Here is an 18,219-nt window from a genome sequence, read left to right as displayed (position 1 = left end):
AATACCTAGTAATGGTATCAGTTTAACATAAATTCAATAGAAACCTGATAAATGTAAATCAGAACTAGACACAGATTGTGTTGTCTAGGGTTGCATGTACTTGAAATTAGTCTCAACTGACAAAACTAGCAGACGTACCCTTTGAGTGTCCTTATTTTTGAAGAAAATAGTTATGTGTTGCATTTTTAAGGCTCAATGAGGTTTTTCTCCTCTTTATTTAATTGCTGGCCTTTTACCATTAGAGGAGAAGAGAATCTACTACACTTGAACATACAGTCCATGCACTCCCACTAAGCACATTTAACCACAAAATATGTTTAAATGCTAAGAAAAAATAGTTTACTGGATACCAAAATAAGGCCAAAATAAAAGTGTACATATATACGTGCTACAGTATATGTGCTATGTGATTGTACATTCATTTTTTCTGCAGCCATTGCACTACAAACAGCATTTTTCAATCTGCAGTTTATTGTTCTCATGCTGCCATGCATTGAATATAACTATAACGATTTAAGACAACTACTATGTCAACTACCACCTCTTTCTCCCTCCCATGTTTCTATCTTCATTTAAAATGTCATCTTATCAAGGCTTGACATTAGTAATCAGCTTTATCTTTCCTTTACGAAATTTGGCACAAAATACAGGCCTCTGGTGTACGACTTCCCTCTGGAGCCAAGTTCAAGAAACCTTGTGACTTTCCCATCTGTGAACATGAGCACTTGAGGACAGACGGCACAGATTTCAAGGGGGATTAAAGAAGCAGATGTGATTGGCCACAAGTGATACCAGAACATCACCAAGACATCCCAATTTCTATGTGCTCCCAGGGTCAAAATATAAAAAAATAGAACCAATTCTGTGTGTTGTGCGACATGTACACAAGCATTTTAGCTTTGTGCCATAATTCCCAAAAATGAAGCCCTTAATCCTAGCCAATAACTTTGACATACTTTTGGCTTTTTCTCCCAGCCTTCAATGTAAAAGAGTCCTGCTCATTGTCATTTAGGTGAGTAGACCTCTCAGAGGAGGAGGCAGATAAATTAGCCCCTGGCTCTCTAAGTGTCGGAAGTTATTTGACTGAATGTTGGTTGCTGCTATTCAGGTGCACATGCTTCCTGGCCTATTTGCCTCAGGGAAAACAGAGATGAAAGGCATCCCCCAGTGGACAAAAGGGCAAACCCCCCTGTGATGCACAGACCTTTGCAGTGAGGGAGGCAAACAGAATGACGCAGGATAAGCATTTTCATTATGTTAGCAAAGCTGAGCAAAAGCAGTCTGGAAAAACTTTAGGATTAGAGGATAAATTGCATAGCATTTCTGTCTGAAAGTATGGACCATGTCAAAATGGACCAGTGAACCCAGAATGCCTGTTTCTATCATAACATAAGAACTCATGAGACCTGATGGCACTCGATTGAATCACACGAACTAGTCAAATCTTATTTAAAATAACACCTTGGTTACTTTTATAGTGTAACTATGTGCTTAGATGCACCAAAACAAAGTAAATGTAATGTAAAAGTCAGACTAAAACCTGTTCATATCTTCTGTTTTCTCATCTCCCAAGTAGTTGGAATCTTGCCCATGTGGTTGCTTTCGTTGAAAATCTGGAAAGCATAAACTGGCGTCTCTCCTCCCATAGTATTGGCAGAACTCATCCACGTCAGCTTGGAACAGTTCTACAAAAACAGATACAGATAGAGTCAAAGGATCTTGCATTTACTGTAGATACTGCATGGTTAAAAGACTGCTCAAGTAGCCGGCTAAACCGAGAAGATCCAACGAATGTTCTCGTAACACTGTTTATATGGAACCTTAGTTCTGTCTGAGCATCTCTATGTCATTACATGTACGTACATGGAGACTAAAAGGTAAGTGGAGGCAAAGGTCGAGACAAATGATAGATGTAAAATGTTGCGACACATTGTACTTTGGAGAGGGTTGGAGTTATACTTCATTTGCCAAATCCTGGCCAGACAAGCTTAAAATTAACAAGTAAAAAGACACCGCGCCAAACCAAATGGAACACAAAGTAGACAGGGCTCTATGATGAACTGTGCCTCTTCCAAAGAGCAAAAAGGCTGCTTTAGTTTAACGTGTCATTATTTTGATTTGTGAAATGATGATTGTGCACTAGTCCTAATGGCTTCCTATAAAGAAGTCATTCTGCCGTCTATGAAGTCAACTACTATAAAGTGTAGTTGGCAATGAGGTTTCAATCCAACTTTAAGGATCGATTGAGGACCCTTCAAACAAAAACTACTTTGGAAAGTTAACCAGTGTTAAGTTTCCATGAACACCAATTGTCTGCATTTGATAAATTTAAAGTGTCTTCTAATTGAAGAAGAATAAAAGGAAAGGCAATCGGAAATGGATAGTGACAAATAAGTCTGCAGAAGAAGTGCAGATCCAAGCTGCAGCACATAATGAAGAAAAAAAGAAAAGAAAATGGAAATAAATCCACTTCAAGATCAGGTATAATCATTCATCATCATCTTTGACACTACATAAATCATAACTTGGATGGTTCATGGGTGATGTGTGGGTCAACTAGGTACTGACATGCCCAATAGTGTACTCAAGAAAACCCTGCACTAACTTTCAGCTCATTATGAGCTCAGAAGAGCTTTAACGCGTTTCTGAAAGATGCTGTACTTAAGGTAGTTAACTGAGTAAACTCAGGTAAAAAGTCTTCTAGTCAACACTGCAACATGCCTCCAGGCAGCATGCAAGTCTGAATATACATAGCTGTTGCACAATTTGTTACGAGATATTAAAGAAACAAAAAGAACACAGTTGTTTCCAATTAATGATGTCACAACTTTTACCATTATTACATCAAAAGTGTTTGATGCTCGAGTATTTCACTTTATTCCTTTGTTATTCCTGCAATTCTAAGGCATCCCAAAATGTTCTTTGATAAAAACAACCCACACTCCTGTTGTTTGTCTTGCTGTTTTGTATTACTGAGCTGCACATGGACACGAACAAGTAAAATTCAATAATCAGCCCGTTAAATATGGCACGTCAGGCTAAATAAACAAAAATGTTTTCAAAGTGAGACAGGTTCATTGCTGGCATAGCTAAGCAACGACATGATGTTCTACTTATTTAGCATGTTCATTCAAAGTAAAAATTACTTTGTATCATTAGCTATTTTCCGTTAGTTTCCTTTAACAGTTCACCTAAAATATTTAAGAGCCAGAGTAAAAGGTGATCGGCAACAAGAGTCACACACATCGATGCCTCCAGCCAGCGCCGTCACAGCATTATTCCCGGCCAACAGGAATAAGTGTGCAGTGGGTCTCAGAGGCCCTTCACAACCTAAAAACAATCTTGCCAATATTGTTTCCTTTAGTCAATCCCTCAGAGGACAGAAGAGAGCAAATACACCAGTGATAAAAACACAAACAGGGCTCTCCCTGTCTGTCCTTTCATCTCTCTGTCCTGCCACACACCGCAAGGACTGACCGCACCACATACTGGAGGTGATAGGATATCCCCTCAAACATCTAAACACAACATGAAGATCAAACACACAGCTCTGCCTATACCACCCACACTCTTGTGTCTGCAGTTATCTTAACCATGCTGGTTGGGGACCTCGGGTGCAGGGTGGGGGGATGAGTGAAGGAAGATATGAGAGGAGTATAGAGAAGCTGGGAGGCCCCTAACCAGAAGTGAGAGTCGAGGCAGTAAATATCTTTATGGAGAAAAGGGGGCCAAGTACACTGCTTAATCAAGGGCCGGTAGGAGGTTTCATGGGAGCAGAATGACAGTTATGGACGCTGTAAAGGCTACTGTTTCAATTTAAAAGCTTTGGCCAGTTATTTTGAAAGAGTCAGGCTTTTACATAATGCCTGTTCATGGCTATGATTACATTAATTGTATCTTCTTACTTGGTTCAGATGAACTATTTTTGCATTAAATATTTAAAAATTCCAACAGAACTGTTATGCTTACATACATATATGGTAACATGACTCTATGGAAAATATTTGTCCGTCAAAGGATTCAGTCAAATGAAGCTGCCCATAGTTAGTTATTGTCACTTCACATGCTCTGACAATATGCTCTACCTTTAGCATAACTTTAAAAGGGAAAAGAGTATCATGCAAAAGAAAAAAAAGAAGAGACAAAGAAAGAGAAAGAGCAAAGAGGGGGAGAAAGAGGGAGAGACAGAACTCTGTCCATATTCCTGGCTCCCTAGCGCTAAAGTTATACTTCCATCTGGTTATCTTCCAAGGCAACCTGGGTGGCCCACCCAAAGTACTTGACATCTTGATGCACTTCAGCAGTTTTACATACACACAACCTTTGTAGAAAAATAAATGTGTCATTCGTCACCACATATGCTGATCTGTGTGGGGCTGAGGGTGGGTTAGCAAGGAGGAGCACAACAGCGAACAGAGGGAAGCGGGATTCTTCTCCGGATTCTTCTATTTTTTAGTTTGCCTCCGAGTCCATATGTCTGTTAGTTCATGAGCAACTAATGCAACTCCTGAAAGACCTATTCTTTTTCCTGCATCTTTCTTTGCTCCCACTCACTCACTGCAACTGCAGTTGCAAAAGTGTTGGACATGATACGCCAGCAGGCCACGAGATGCAGACGAGGATGGACTCGGAAGGAATGTATGCGCCTGATATTTGACTTGGGCTGCAGCATACCATGTGGGTGGGTTGCAGACAAGTGTGTTTGAAACTGTTCTCTGTTTGCAACCCTCAGTAGATCTAATCAGTTTATGGCGACACAGGCTAGAAGAAAACTTTGGCTGGAGGAGAAAACACAGCCCAAAAAGTGTTTGATCATGTTCAATGAGTTCTCTGAAGGCACAGGTACCTGTGATCTTGCATCTCTTCAAAGGATTTTCTTCTAGCGAACAAATGCTTTCAGGGACAAATGGGTCCTCTCATTTAGCAGTAACACGTATAGAGGGGAAACTTCCATGATTGAGTTTATCCCTGTTCTGTGCATCTCTTTTTCAGGCAAGACAGGAGTCACTAAAAAAAATACTTGAACTATGTTTAGGACCTACGACTCAAATGAAAACGTTGTAATGACAGAGCATGTGAGAGTCCGAGGAAGTTAATGCGCCCAGGAGTCATGTCTAGACTACAGCTAAGATGCATAAGCATCACAAATACAGAATCAACCCCAGGAGTTGAGTCTAGTGAGTGCTATCCAGGAACAGATCATAAAATAGTTCATTCTGCTCCAGTCAGTCAAGTTTTCTGGTACACTGCACAGGAGGTCTGTCTTTTGTCAGTGCATGTGAGAAATTTGTTTTCTTACCCACCTTTGCAAATCTAATATTTTCCATTCGTGTCAGGAAATATCCGAAATCTGTATATTGTTACTAAATTCAAGAAAAAAAAAAGTCTAATTCTTGCAAATGTGTGCGGATTAAAATAAACTTCCATGTTCCAAATAAACCAGACACACAAAAGAGACACACAAGAGAACAAAAATAACAAAACTATCTGCATCTGGCGACATCAACACAGCCAGACCTAATACCGTCATAAAGGAACAAATATCAGATCAAATGTGCTGCATCAACTTCAATCAGGTATTGTGTCTATATAGGCAAAGTGTGGGCAAAGTGATTGTACTGATGCATTATTATACAAAGGTAAATTAGGACATGAGGCACTGAGCAAACGGGTGAGACAAACTCAGCAACAAATGGAGGTGAGGTCAGATGAGGTAAGAGCTGGATAAATAAATATTCACAGACCAGACTACTGACGCACCACTTCTTGCATAAGTCCAAAAATCTGCCACTTCTACATGTGCGAGCTGAGTCTCAATATAAGAAATGAGGTCTGCTGTGAATTTTAATTAATCCCAATCAGACATGTTTGTTTCATTTCAAATGCACGATGAACTTAAATGAAGCATGTATGCTTACTTTCACTTAATCTGAATCTCTGTGTTCGCCTGCGCTCCGCCACACAGGCAACTGTTAAATTTACACTCACGGCCATTATTATCTGCATAATTACCTGGTATGTGCCCCCTGCAGGTGTAGTAGAACTCGCGGCAGAAGTCCTGGCAGAGCCGGGGCAGGTCTGGCTCCCTGTGTGGCATCTTATCCATGTCCAAGGAGTGGAACAACACCTGGGCATTGGGGGAGCAGCGAGCACACTTGATCTCCTCCAGGAGACGTCCACATTCTGTATTGTTGGTGGAGAAAATCTGGAGACCACACGCAACAAGGACCAGTGCCTGATTAAAATGTTGGGCTGTTAACTTTTACCTCTTGTTTCACACTTCACAAACAAGACCAAGTGTAGTTTAGGATTAGCTGGACATTTGATAATATTCACAGCGTAAATATTACTCTGCAAAGTAGGGAAAGTTTAGATTGAAGGCGCATTTTCAAATCTCTGTTTTCATACAGTACATTCCTCATACACTGTTTGAATAAAGACAGTAACTACACAAATCGAGGTGTTTGCAAATCATCTAGGTGAGTTCAAATGACATTCTGAGACAAATATTATTTAGATAACTAATGCTTTCAGCACTAGGCTTATGTGTCAGCCCACGATATTCAAAATGATAACTTTGATTAACTGTTTTGATGATTACAAAAATAAAAAGAAATGATTCAGCCACCTCCCCAGTCCTTCTCTGCCCTACCCTTTACTTTCAAAATATGACAGGTAAATAAATATAGTAAATATATGTTGACAAATGCTTGCTTCCTTCTACTGAATAGAAATAGAGATGGTCTCTTGCTTACAATAAACTGTGAAGCCACATTTGATTTCATGAACCTTGTTCTGACCACCATAGACACATCACAGATGTTATTGCGAACAATTATATTTATATTCAACGGGATTTGCAAATGTGGTTAAATCAGATAGTTAGTGGCACTGTGTTAAACGATTTATTTCCACATTACGTTTCTTTCCATCAGAGTAGCATCTGCGGAATAAAGAATAAACAGTACATTGGCATCTCTACTCAAACTGCAAAGGCACTACGCATTTTTACTAGTAAGAAGTCTCATTTTCTATGGTATCTGAACAGCAGTTTACATTCTGTATCTTTTGATATCAATATGTTAAGCACTGAGGTTGAAACACCCCCTCTGTTTGGTGAAATAAACACAGAAATCTTCTCATCCTCTGCCTACTTACCCAATTTCACAAACAGTTAAAGTCAAATTACAATTTCTATGTCTGACAGATCTCAAAGCATGAAATGAATGAGGCCAAATAAGAGCCCCAAAGCCTGTCTTGGGGTCATTACACAAAAGTATACAACAAGTTAATCCAAAAGAAATTAGCAGGATTATTTACATAACAAATTAGCTATAATAAAACACAATGTAATCTGTTTTAGGTCAAGTGCTGCTTGTCGGCTATGCAGGCTGGTAGTGCTTTGCTCTGTGTGAGGTCCATGTGTAAACACCAATTTAGAGATAGACAGGCACATCATTCCCACTCTGGTATCAACAAATTAGCAGTCTGTCGAAGTCAATTAGACCAGGGGACCCAAGGCTAACATATGGACACCTTATACTTCGGTCTGGCTGTACAGCAAACTGCAACTGTGGAAAAGGTTTTCCCATGCAGAATTTGTGCAGGGTTTTGTGTTTACACTGAAACTCTGGGGGAAAAACCATAGGATCTACCTGAAAAGCATGCTGACATATACACCGGATATCTCTAAATAACGCAAAGGACAACATAAAGGACATAAAGTTTCTATATATTGACACAAATCTGAATCTACAATTCGTGTGTTCATGTTTTCCTCATAAAGGGAGCTCCGGGCTGGCTATCGCTCTGTATTTGTGGTTCCTTCAACTGTCTTGGAGCCCTTTGCACTCACGCCATGTTGTGTTGCGGGCTTGCCTGCTCTCCTGCTCTAAATTGCCCATTGATTCGGTGTGCCATGGGCTGGCACAAGGTCCACAGAGAGTAGCATTTGTGTGCTCTCAGCCATGCCCTGCGTCCATATGTTGCTGGGATGGACTCCAATGTTGCCATCATCCAAACCAGAACAAGTGGACCTTTGTTTGTTGTCTTTTGCTGAATCTCAGTGAGCATGTTCCTCAAAAGCTGGGAGAAAATAGCGGTGAGGCTCAGCTGTTGCACTTTTGCTGAGGTCAAGAACAGGGCTGCAGTCAGAAACATGGGACTATCGTGGCGTGAAGGAAATAATATTGTCAGTAACTTACTCCCTGGCTATTTCAGATGTTTACACTGCATTTTATGAAACCGGCTTCACACCTGCAACGCTCGGCTTCATGTGGGAGAACAGCTGTTACGAGATCATTCCTTTCTATGATCGCATCTGCTTAATGGCTTGACAACAAACTTGCCAAAACAAACATATTACTACACAACGCCACACTTTCAAAAATAACAACGTAAAAAGAAGCACTTGTCATTCGTCTGCAAAAAAAAATCTACAACTCTACAGACTTCACATTGTCAGAGAGACTTAGAAAGAGGGGGAGAGCACTGAGGTAAGCAACACTAAGCTTTAACAAAGCACTTGTCCTCAGGGAATAGGTGTAAGTTTGTTGGCAGGGGATCTAGTGAAGGACACACACCCTCTCAAAGGCATTAACACTTGGACAGGGTTGATGACTGGGGGTGAGTGATGTTCTCCAGCTTCTCCCATTAGCGAAACCAACAAACACAATGGTGTTGTTGTTATTCTTTTGCCATAATCAGAAAGGGCTCCGTGTGTGGGCAGTGTAGTGGGGAGGAGGAGAAGTCGAGTTCGTCCCATTCAGTTTCCCCCCTCTTATTTGCATGACTTGAGCAAATTAAATGATGCAATATGGCTCTTTGTCGCAACACACAGTGACATACCACCCAGCCACTGAATGATTCCAGCAGTGGTTTACATGAGAATGGCCCGGTGACGATCCAGCGGAATCCGCTGCAAGTTTGGCGCATACAGTCGCCTTTTTTATCCCGCACTCCGTAAGGAGAGTTTTAAGCAGCTATCTTAAAGGCTACGAAGCTTTTTTTTTTAACCATTTGTTTCTTAACGCCGTAACGGCCAGCGGCGCCATGTGAGAGCGCGAGCCGCCTGTGCATTAACGGAACTTTACGTTCGGACAAACAAATGTCTGAAACCCGCTATGAACACGTCACTCACTGTTCGCTATCAGCTCCGAGCTACGGTAAAAATAAATAAATAAATAAAAAATGATAAAGAGGTACAACCGAGCTCCTACCTTTCCGTGTAAACGGTTGAATGGTTTAGCTAGTACCCGACTCTGTCTCGTGACAGTTGTAGACGGGGGTAACGTAAATCGGTGAGTGATTGCCATGGTAACACCGAAGCGTATGGGACACGCTGAATTAGAGTTGCACTACACTGACCGTATATACTATGGTTGCACCCATTGACTGTATATACTACGCCTGCACCCAGTGACTGTATATACTGTGCTTGCATCACATTGACTGTATATACAATGGTTGCACCACATTCTGTAAAAGCGAGATACGAAGTAAACAAAATGTACCCCTTATGATAAGGACATGCGGAACATATGCGGATAAAAAAAAGAAGTTGCTCTCATATGAGTTATCTCAAAAGAGATAACTCAAATTTAAACCATGATAACCCGCTCCGGTATACATGACACAAGGGGAGTTGCACAATTTGAACCTATAGATACTAGTGTAAAAACACAAAGTGTGCTAAGATCATCTAACACTTGAGTAATAATACGCAATATAAGAATATTTAAATTTAAATTTATAGGGAAGAACAGCCCGGGGCAACTTCCTCCGACCATCCCCAAAATTCAGCTGTTGGCAGTAAGAGGCGGAATGACAATACACAAGAGCTGTAAATGCGTCTCCCGAGGCGGCTTAGCAGTAAAAAACCCAGTCCTTTAATTTGAGGGAAATGCAACGTGGTGGATGGGGTTTGAACTTACCCGGACATCCCTGCGGTGGAGGATCTGATAGGCGGCTCTCCTGGTGGGGCAGCAGGACACACGGGGATACAACCTGTGGCAAACATCTCCGCTGCTGCTGCCGTCAAGCAACACTTTTCGCTCCCTTTTCTTCAGCCGCTTGGGCAAGCTTCCGTCGTAGCATCTTCTCCTCCTGGGGCTTATCTCTCCCCTCTCGCCGAACTTTGCGTCCCCACATTCCCACACGTTGACCGCGATGGCCAGGACGAGCACGAATTGCAAATGCTTCATAGTTTTTAAAAAAATATATGTATGTGTAAAATGATGTCAAATAATAAAAAGAAAGTACAACGAAAAAAAAATAGATATAGTTGTGGATCCCCTTTGCAAGAGAGATGCGTTAACCTGAACTACAGTACACTATGTGTATTAAATTGAGCTATATTTCTCTAAGCAGCAGCTGCAGCGGCAAGAGAAAATTACAAAAAAAAAAGGTTAAACGCAGGTGTCCTAAAATGTGATTCACTGCGATGGAAGCAGGTGTTTAAAAAATAAATTATGTTTCTTTTTTTGATTATACAGTAAAACACTGATATTTAAAAATATAAAATAGCAATATATATATATATTTGACACACTTTATCCTGATGTACGAACACACACACAGAAAGTCAAAAAAACAAAAACAAACAAAACAAAACACCGTGAACTGAAAAAGAGATGTGACGTTCCTCTCAGATGTAATTCCTCTTGAGCACAGCGCGGCGGTTTGCACAAAAACATATAAGAAAATAAAAGTTGTGTCTCACTAAAGTCCTCAGAGCGCTCACATGTTTCCCCGTGCTCTTTCCTCCTTCTTTTTAACCAGCGCGCGAGAAGAGGAGCGAGCACGGTGACGTACGACTTGACGGGGGCGCGCGTGTGCGGTCGCGGTCGCGTCCACGTTCGAGGTAAGCGGTCACCTGGCGGAGAGCGGGGGTCGGAGACCGTGGATGGCGGCGCGCTCACTCGACCGCATTAAATGTCAATCATTCATAATCGATGACGTCCGCCATCTTAGATCCGCGATGTAAACAAAACACTTATTTTTGACTCTTCTGTGTTTATTTATACGTGGCAGCTAGAAATCTCTTGACGCGCAACAGATGAGCAGACATTATTTCATGCAGCTCAAAAACGTATTGAGACTACTTACTGCACAGATAAAAATATCGATTTGGGATGGGCCATTTGGCGTTATTAATACTGACTCACGACATTTCATTCCAGTGTATAATAGGATCCTTTACTTTTATGCCTTCTGTTAGATTTTTCTCATAATATGCATTTGTGTTATTAGTACGTTTGCCTAAAGAAATCCGAGTACACCTTTCACTCCTTTCTCTACAGTAAAATGATTTATTTGTCATTATACATTACTGTACAACGGAATTACAAATTTACATTACAAATTCTCAGTGTTAGAATGACAGAATAAAGCCAAAATATATGATGTATACTAAAACTCATCCGCGGTAACTCATTATGGGGGAGGCGACTGATATATGCCTGCGAAGCTCTGACTTTATGAAAACAGGGAACATAGTGTTACACCATGTACTGTGTCATGGGTTGTTTGTCTTAGTTTCTTAATATGGTCTAAACGGTTTATTCTGGTGCTAGCGGGAGAATGTGTAGCTGGCAGCGGAAAACTGTCTGCAATGTGAATCAGCCACTGATGACCTGATGCCCAGCAGCAGTTTGCTGTTACCGTACTGGGGGTGTACAAATACTGTAAGGCATCTTAATTTGACTATAAATTCGTCTGATAATACCAAACGCGGGACAATTCCTCTTTCATTCCCCTCGTCAGAAAAGTCACATGATAGTGATCCACAAGGGAATGTCCAACCGGAGCAATTACTGGAGAAGCAATAGCCTTCCCCTCTTTTCTTCTGGATACACAGAGAACCTGAAATCAGTTACATTAGCGGCACCTGTTCTTACTTGGGGGTCTCCAGCACTTACCACAGACCCGGCTCAGCTTATCTACAGGAATCTGGAGCGGGTGGAATCCAGGAGGGGTTGGTTTGATTGTGGGCAATTATGGAAATGACTGTGTGTGCGCTATGAAGCCGTGGCAGACCCTGCCAGATCTGACCCCCCACCCTCTACATTCTTTATGTTACCCGACTGGAGACATTTCAGGACCAAGTATAGCCAAAGCGCTGCTGCTGCTGTACTCTGGACGTCAAGGAGGGAAAAGGAACCGTGCAGCAGGGGAGGAATGTGCCACCATCACCGCCACTATCACCACCGACACCACTAACACCAGAGCTCCAAGCACGGAAAAGAATATAACTGCATTGTCAAACAGCGTGAAAACATGTGGGATGCAGCTGTGGTGCGGAGAAGAGGACATCTGCTGGGAGAGATAGACCAAGGGAATCACAGTTCAGCAGACCACAGTTCTTAGCTGACATGGTGGGGCTTTACAGCAAGCGCACACACATACAAACACGCACACACATGCAAAGAAATGGTCGCACATTCACATTAAATGTCTTGCCATGTAATACTTCCTTCGCACATCACTGTCTCATTAATTTAGCACATTTACATTACATTTCAGATGCAGAGATGAGATCCGGGGCTCCCTGTGTATTCATTCGGCCCATGGGCTCAGTACTGAGATAAGTAGACCATTCATAAGCAAAGAGCCTGATCATTTTCTGACAAGATACCACCTGCTTCGCCCTTTTATTTCTGCAGGGTCAGCGGGGGAATTCTCATGCGCTCAGCGTCTGACCCTCTGAAAGGATATCCCAGGGGATGATGGTTAGACCACATAAGCATCAACAACATGAATATGGAGCTCCGCGACCTCACATCGTCGTCTCTGCTGTTTCCCAGACTGCAGAGATGTTTACGGACCATTCAGTTTCTGTATTGTGTGCTTCGCTGATTTACAGTCACAATGACAAAACTCTATCTGTGCCTTTTCCACGCTTCCCTTTCATGCCGGCTAAAACCACTTCCTCCTGCCTTATTCCTGTATGTTAGAGGTGGCCAACACTTAACTGTGGGTTCAGCAGGGTTTATCTGCAGAGCTGCAAGAAAAACATGGTTTTAATTAATGAACTAGGTAGTAATATATGAACATTAGCAGAACACGGTGTCTTTTCCAAATAGCTGTAAAAATGGGAGCCAGTCCCTTCACGGCTCTTGTGCTGTTGCTGCAAATATGAATATGTTTAAATAAAAAAAAAAGTAGTCGGATGGATTTTCATAAACACTGACACTTACATTCCCCTTTATCGGAGGACGAACTCTGACAACTCTGATGATCTTTCCTCTAGCACCAATAGGATATTTGACTGCAAGGACATTTTGTTCACACGGCTGTGAGGTTCCCTAAGGTTTGATAAAGGCTTTCATCGGGTCAGACTTTTTAGTCCGGCCTGTACCAATTCCTTTCAGCCTAATATGAAATATTAATTTTAACTCAAAGATCGACTACAGGCCTTCAGGACCAAGGGGCCATGTGATATCATTTAGATACTGACTTAACGGCGCAATTTGTAGACTTAAATAGCATTGTTGATTGTGTGACGAGAATAGTCGTGTCAAATAAGGAAAAAGAGGCCAACGGAGGGAAGTTCTGGCTCAGTCCTCGTCTACGCAAAGCTGACCAACCATCATGGAATGAAGTAGGTGTAAATGTCAGATTGTCATTTTCAAACATGTACATAATTGGTCTGACGCAGGTCCACTAGTGTCATAGAGATGAGGGGGTAAGCTGTCGGTGAACCTGTTCCACAATATGAAAAGCTCACAATTAACCCTGTTAGGGCTCAAGTACTGCAAACGTTTGTAGAGGTTTACATAGCAAGGAACACACAGGTATTATCTAAATGAAGTGTGAGTAGCAGACATATTTCTGATAGTGTAACTGTACTGTACTCAGAAGTGTAGTGCAGCGCATAGTAAACGTGCAGCGAAGCACTGCGGGGTGAAAGAATTCAGTCCTGCTGAAGTGATGAAATCACATCACATTATTTCATTCTTCTCGACCCCACCACCAACATGAAATCATTAATGTCAGCCCACTGCTAACAGTCGCTCAACCATGTGTGTACTTTTCTTTCATGGCACCCATCCCTCACCTTGCAGCACACAGCAGCATTGTATTACTCTCACACCTTCTTTAATGGCCCCGGCTTTGGCAATCGTGCGCCTTAAGGCATACAGACCTCGGAAAGTGTTCACAATGTCATTAATAGTCCTGACAACAGCTTAATGAGCCTCTGCCATCTGTTTATGAAAGCTTCAGGGAAACGCAAGGGAGAAACAAGAAAATCAGATCCAGTAGCGATTTCCAGCTGTGTCAGTGCGGCTGATTTCCACTTGAACGGATCTAAACACATGAGGACATTTTAAGTGTAGTGACTTATGCAGCGTCACCCACGGTGAGTCAGTGACTGAGTCTGGGCTGTCTGCCCGGTATCAACAGCCTCTAAATCATGGGCTTCAACCATCAGACCACACTACCTCGCCTTCAGCTCCTTCCTCTGTACCACCCTGGAGTGTCCTTAGGCCTTGTTTGGCTAAAGTATACACATGGCATGAGTAAGTGAAGCCACCCAGGGCTCCCTAGTGCTGCGGCACGAGACACATACCAAGTTGCACAAGTGGAGAAGACAAGAGTGTGCCATAACTGTTCGAGCTTCACTCAGTGCCCCATCCACACAAATATGCACAAACACAGTGACATGGAGGTAAATATGACAGCGCTGATTTCCGTCATTCCTTTAGTCGTGTAGAAAACTGATCACTCGTTTGCTCCGGACAGATGTCTTTCCAGATGTTCCAACATGGTGACTTCTTAGATTACAATTCAGCGCTCAGAACGTATCTTTCAATCTCTGACAGGCCTCAAATCTCTCGCCTCGCTTTGATAATCACTTACTAATCATAAAGTAGAAAGAAGACAATGATTAAAGTGACCGTAACTTTGTCCTGTAAGTACTTGGCTAATTGCCGCTGCACTCTGCTTTGAAAGGAGCTATTTCCATTTGCCCCCTTTCAGTTTCTTTGGTCCTGCCTGCACCCTCTAATAGTGTATAGCACAATCCCCCAAAGGCAAGTAAGAGGTTAATGTGCAGATTGATGACTCTTTGTGGTCACTTGTTTGTAAATGTTTCCATCAGGGTTAAACAGATCCCAAAGTAGTACCATGTTAGGCACTGTACATATGTGTGCAAATTGCAGATTCATTACAGACGAGAATCACTGCGCTGAAAATGAATTTGCTGGGATGAGATGGGAGCGGGCGGGCGGGCAGGCCAGGCGAGCGGGCGGGCGGGCGGGCTGCTGGTAAGTGTAGTCTGGTGTGGGCAGCAATGATGGTGGTCCCTGTCGATGCTCTCTCCCTTCTTTCCCTCCCTTTACTCCCTTGTTCCCAGTACCCCGCCGTCCTCGGCCCATCTGTTCCTGCTTGGCCTCTCGAGCTCTCCATCAGGTAGGCCTGAGCTATGGAGTGCTCCTTCAACTCGTGGCATCTGAATAAGCCAAGCAGAGAAGTGTGCGTATGCAGGCGCGCACCTGCAATTTTCTTCTTCTTCTTTTTTAATGTACCGATTTGATCAACTTTTTTGTTTGTGGGCTGCGTAAAGAAATACATCAAGTGTGCACCGAACATTTCTTTAAAATGTGGACACGTAAGAAAATCAGGAGATATTAAATCTGGATGTTCTCTGCATTAACAAGAGGTGTTGTTTTGACACTCTTTCAGATCCAAGTTATGTCACTGTCTTTCAAACCAACCAACCAAGAATTATTAGGTTTATGCCTCAAATTCTTGCTTGCTTGGTGAATATGGAAGACATCAATTCTCACCAAACGTGAACATTTTGTCTGCACAGTCGTTCAAACAAAAAGAGTAGCAGACCCACCAACTAGATTAATCAAACCCACCCTTATTTAGATTAGGCAAATGGAAAGTATTTTACTCCATTATTTGGAAATGTAGCTCTCAAGGTGGTCCTCAGCATGGGTTTGATTGGTCTGATTGTGCAACACTGTGTGACGTCTCTCAGAAGAGGACATTATATGGTTTTTCCAGCAATTGTAGTCAACTGTGAGATCCCAGTTTGCACCGTTTCTTTGCATTGGGATCGTTTTACCACAGAGAGACTAGACTGGTGACTAGAGCGTGAATGCAGTTAGGTGTGGAATCAGCTTGAGGTTTTATTTTTTCTTCCTTTCATCCCCGCCATACAAAGGTCACTGTTTGGGAACCTACTGCGTTTTATTGTCTCGCAGAACTGTTTTGAGGTCTCATTTCAGAGTAATATTTCCTCGCATGGTCCTTGTTCTTTCATATCAAAAAGTCAAAGTGAAAACTTCCCCTTTGTCCGGGATCTGATTACGGAGCATGAGTCATTTTTATAACGTGCCAGCCTCTCCTGTCAGGATGTTTTTGTTCTAATCCCTTTCAGTTAGTCCAAGGTATGTCTGCTAGAAAACACTGCCCGGTTATTACAGTATACATTTTCATATTTCCTCCCTAGCTGTAATTCAAACTCTGGCCTCCTTTGTGATTTTGGTTCATGCTAGCCAAGAAAGGTATTTGGTGGTAGCTTTGAAGCAACAGCTTGAAAACTGTAATGTGCCAGATTTGCCACTGCTTTTGTTAGACTCGCTCGCACTAAAGTCAGTGTGACATCAGTATGTTTCGTTATTTATGTCCAGGTGCATTTCCACCTTGCCCCTGCTATTATTCTTTATGTATCACCTAACACTTTAATAGCTACAAAGTCTCTGAATTGGTCATGCACAACTGCATGTTAGTCAGATGTTTTGCCTCCTCGTGGCCTTAAGGTTTTTATTAACAGCAGAGTGAGCTTTGTGTCAGGAGGTGGTCTTCATGCTGGCCTCGGCGATGGCAGGTTTGAGTCAGTTACTATGTACACACACACGCACACACGAGAGAACAGGGAAACAACAAGTTTGATCAGAAATCTCAGAAGGGGTTTATGTGCGCTCCAGTAATGTAGAAGCTTTTTTGAGCAGTCCTTTATTTATGGTCGGAGCATTTGAGTTTACAGTCGTACGGCGCAGTAGGAGAGCTGAATCCAAGGTGAACAGCAGTGAAAAACAGTGAAGTTTTTACTTGCTGCGTAAAAGGTTTTTAAGTTTTACAAACACCAGGTGTGAAAATTGTGGTAACTTTGGATTAGGGCAACATTTTTGCAAGGATTTTGGCTTTCAGAAAGAGCCTCATAGTAGAACGTAAGTTTGTCTCAAAGTCGTTATTCCAGAGTTTATTGTGGTTGATAAAAGGTATACATGGTGAGCCTACGCAATTAATATGGATTTATATGTAAATGTTAAGCTCTCGTAGAGTCTCTACTGTGGCAAAAGCTGATGAGACTCAAGCTCGGGCATACGGTTGACAATAACAAAAGGGTATCAAGATCAAAGGGTTAAAACTGAAGGGGGGTAGGAGACAGTCCAGACATTACTTAATTACATGTGGATCTGACTCTCTGGACCATAGTAACAGTATCGCACACAGCATGTGTATTTTCCACCAGAGGCTAGTAGGAGTGGAGAATAATGAACCTGTATTGGCACGCTCCGTCACTGGACAGTTTACACAGAGATTAAACAGTTTAAACCCAGAACGGTGCCTTGGGTAAAGGTACGTTCCGAAGGGCTGTCGGATAAGTTTGTGGATGTTGTTGTTTTAGCGTAATTAGAGCCGACAGTGACTATTTCAGTTCTAACAATAAATAACAATAAAATAATAAACAGAATATTTGTGATCACTCCTCATCGTCCTCTTAACGTCCGGTCAGACGCTACAGTATCGTATGGCTGACGTTACTAGCATAAGCTTCTTTTATTTAGCTACATTTATCATAACTGAAATGACCTAAAACTAACTTAAACTAACTGAAACTGTGGCTGATCCCCTTTTCCAAATTCATACTAGTTCATATGTTCGCTGTCGAGTCCAATTGTCCTTAATTTGATCTGAGAATCCACATTTTCCCCGGTCTCTCTGTATTTGCTGATACAAGAGAACTGAAAATATGATATATTAATATTTTACTGGTGAAGACAGTCAGCAGCAGCAGTAGTAAAAAAACATTGCACAAAAAAGAGGTTAAAACAGAATAAACAGAACCAGATACATTGTGCATGATTGGTCAATACTAGGCAGTGGAAACCAGAACCAAAATCGTGTGTCTTGAATGCAGATTCTCCATACTCATATATGAATATCTGGTCAAGATTACTGTATAGTTTACTCAGTCCTTAC

General features: G+C 42.0%; 1 protein-coding gene across 2 annotated transcripts in view; it reads right to left on the bottom strand.

The window, feature by feature from the left end:
• The window catches only part of LOC125004320 (hedgehog interacting protein), a 31,018-nt gene extending 20,248 nt beyond the window's left edge, over positions 1–10,770 (bottom strand). Inside the window, exons 1-3 of one of the 2 annotated variants that reach the window (XM_047578838.1) lie at positions 9,933–10,770; positions 6,013–6,205; positions 1,541–1,685 (exon numbers count right to left, since the gene is read on the bottom strand). In XM_047578838.1, coding sequence (XP_047434794.1) covers positions 1,541–1,685; positions 6,013–6,205; positions 9,933–10,202 — 608 coding nt within the window. In that variant the 5' untranslated portion in view covers positions 10,203–10,770. Of the gene's footprint in view, positions 1–1,540; positions 1,686–6,012; positions 6,206–9,218; positions 9,658–9,932 lie in introns of those variants that run through there. The other variant, XM_047578840.1, reaches the window with a different exon arrangement.
• Positions 10,771–18,219: the final 7,449 nt, after the last annotated feature.

Source organism: Mugil cephalus, chromosome 2 (assembly GCF_022458985.1).
Source record: "Mugil cephalus isolate CIBA_MC_2020 chromosome 2, CIBA_Mcephalus_1.1, whole genome shotgun sequence".
In the NCBI taxonomy this organism is placed as follows: Eukaryota; Metazoa; Chordata; class Actinopteri; order Mugiliformes; family Mugilidae; genus Mugil; species Mugil cephalus.
Note: the sequence above shows the minus strand (reverse complement) of the source record. Positions and strands in the feature narration are given on the sequence as shown.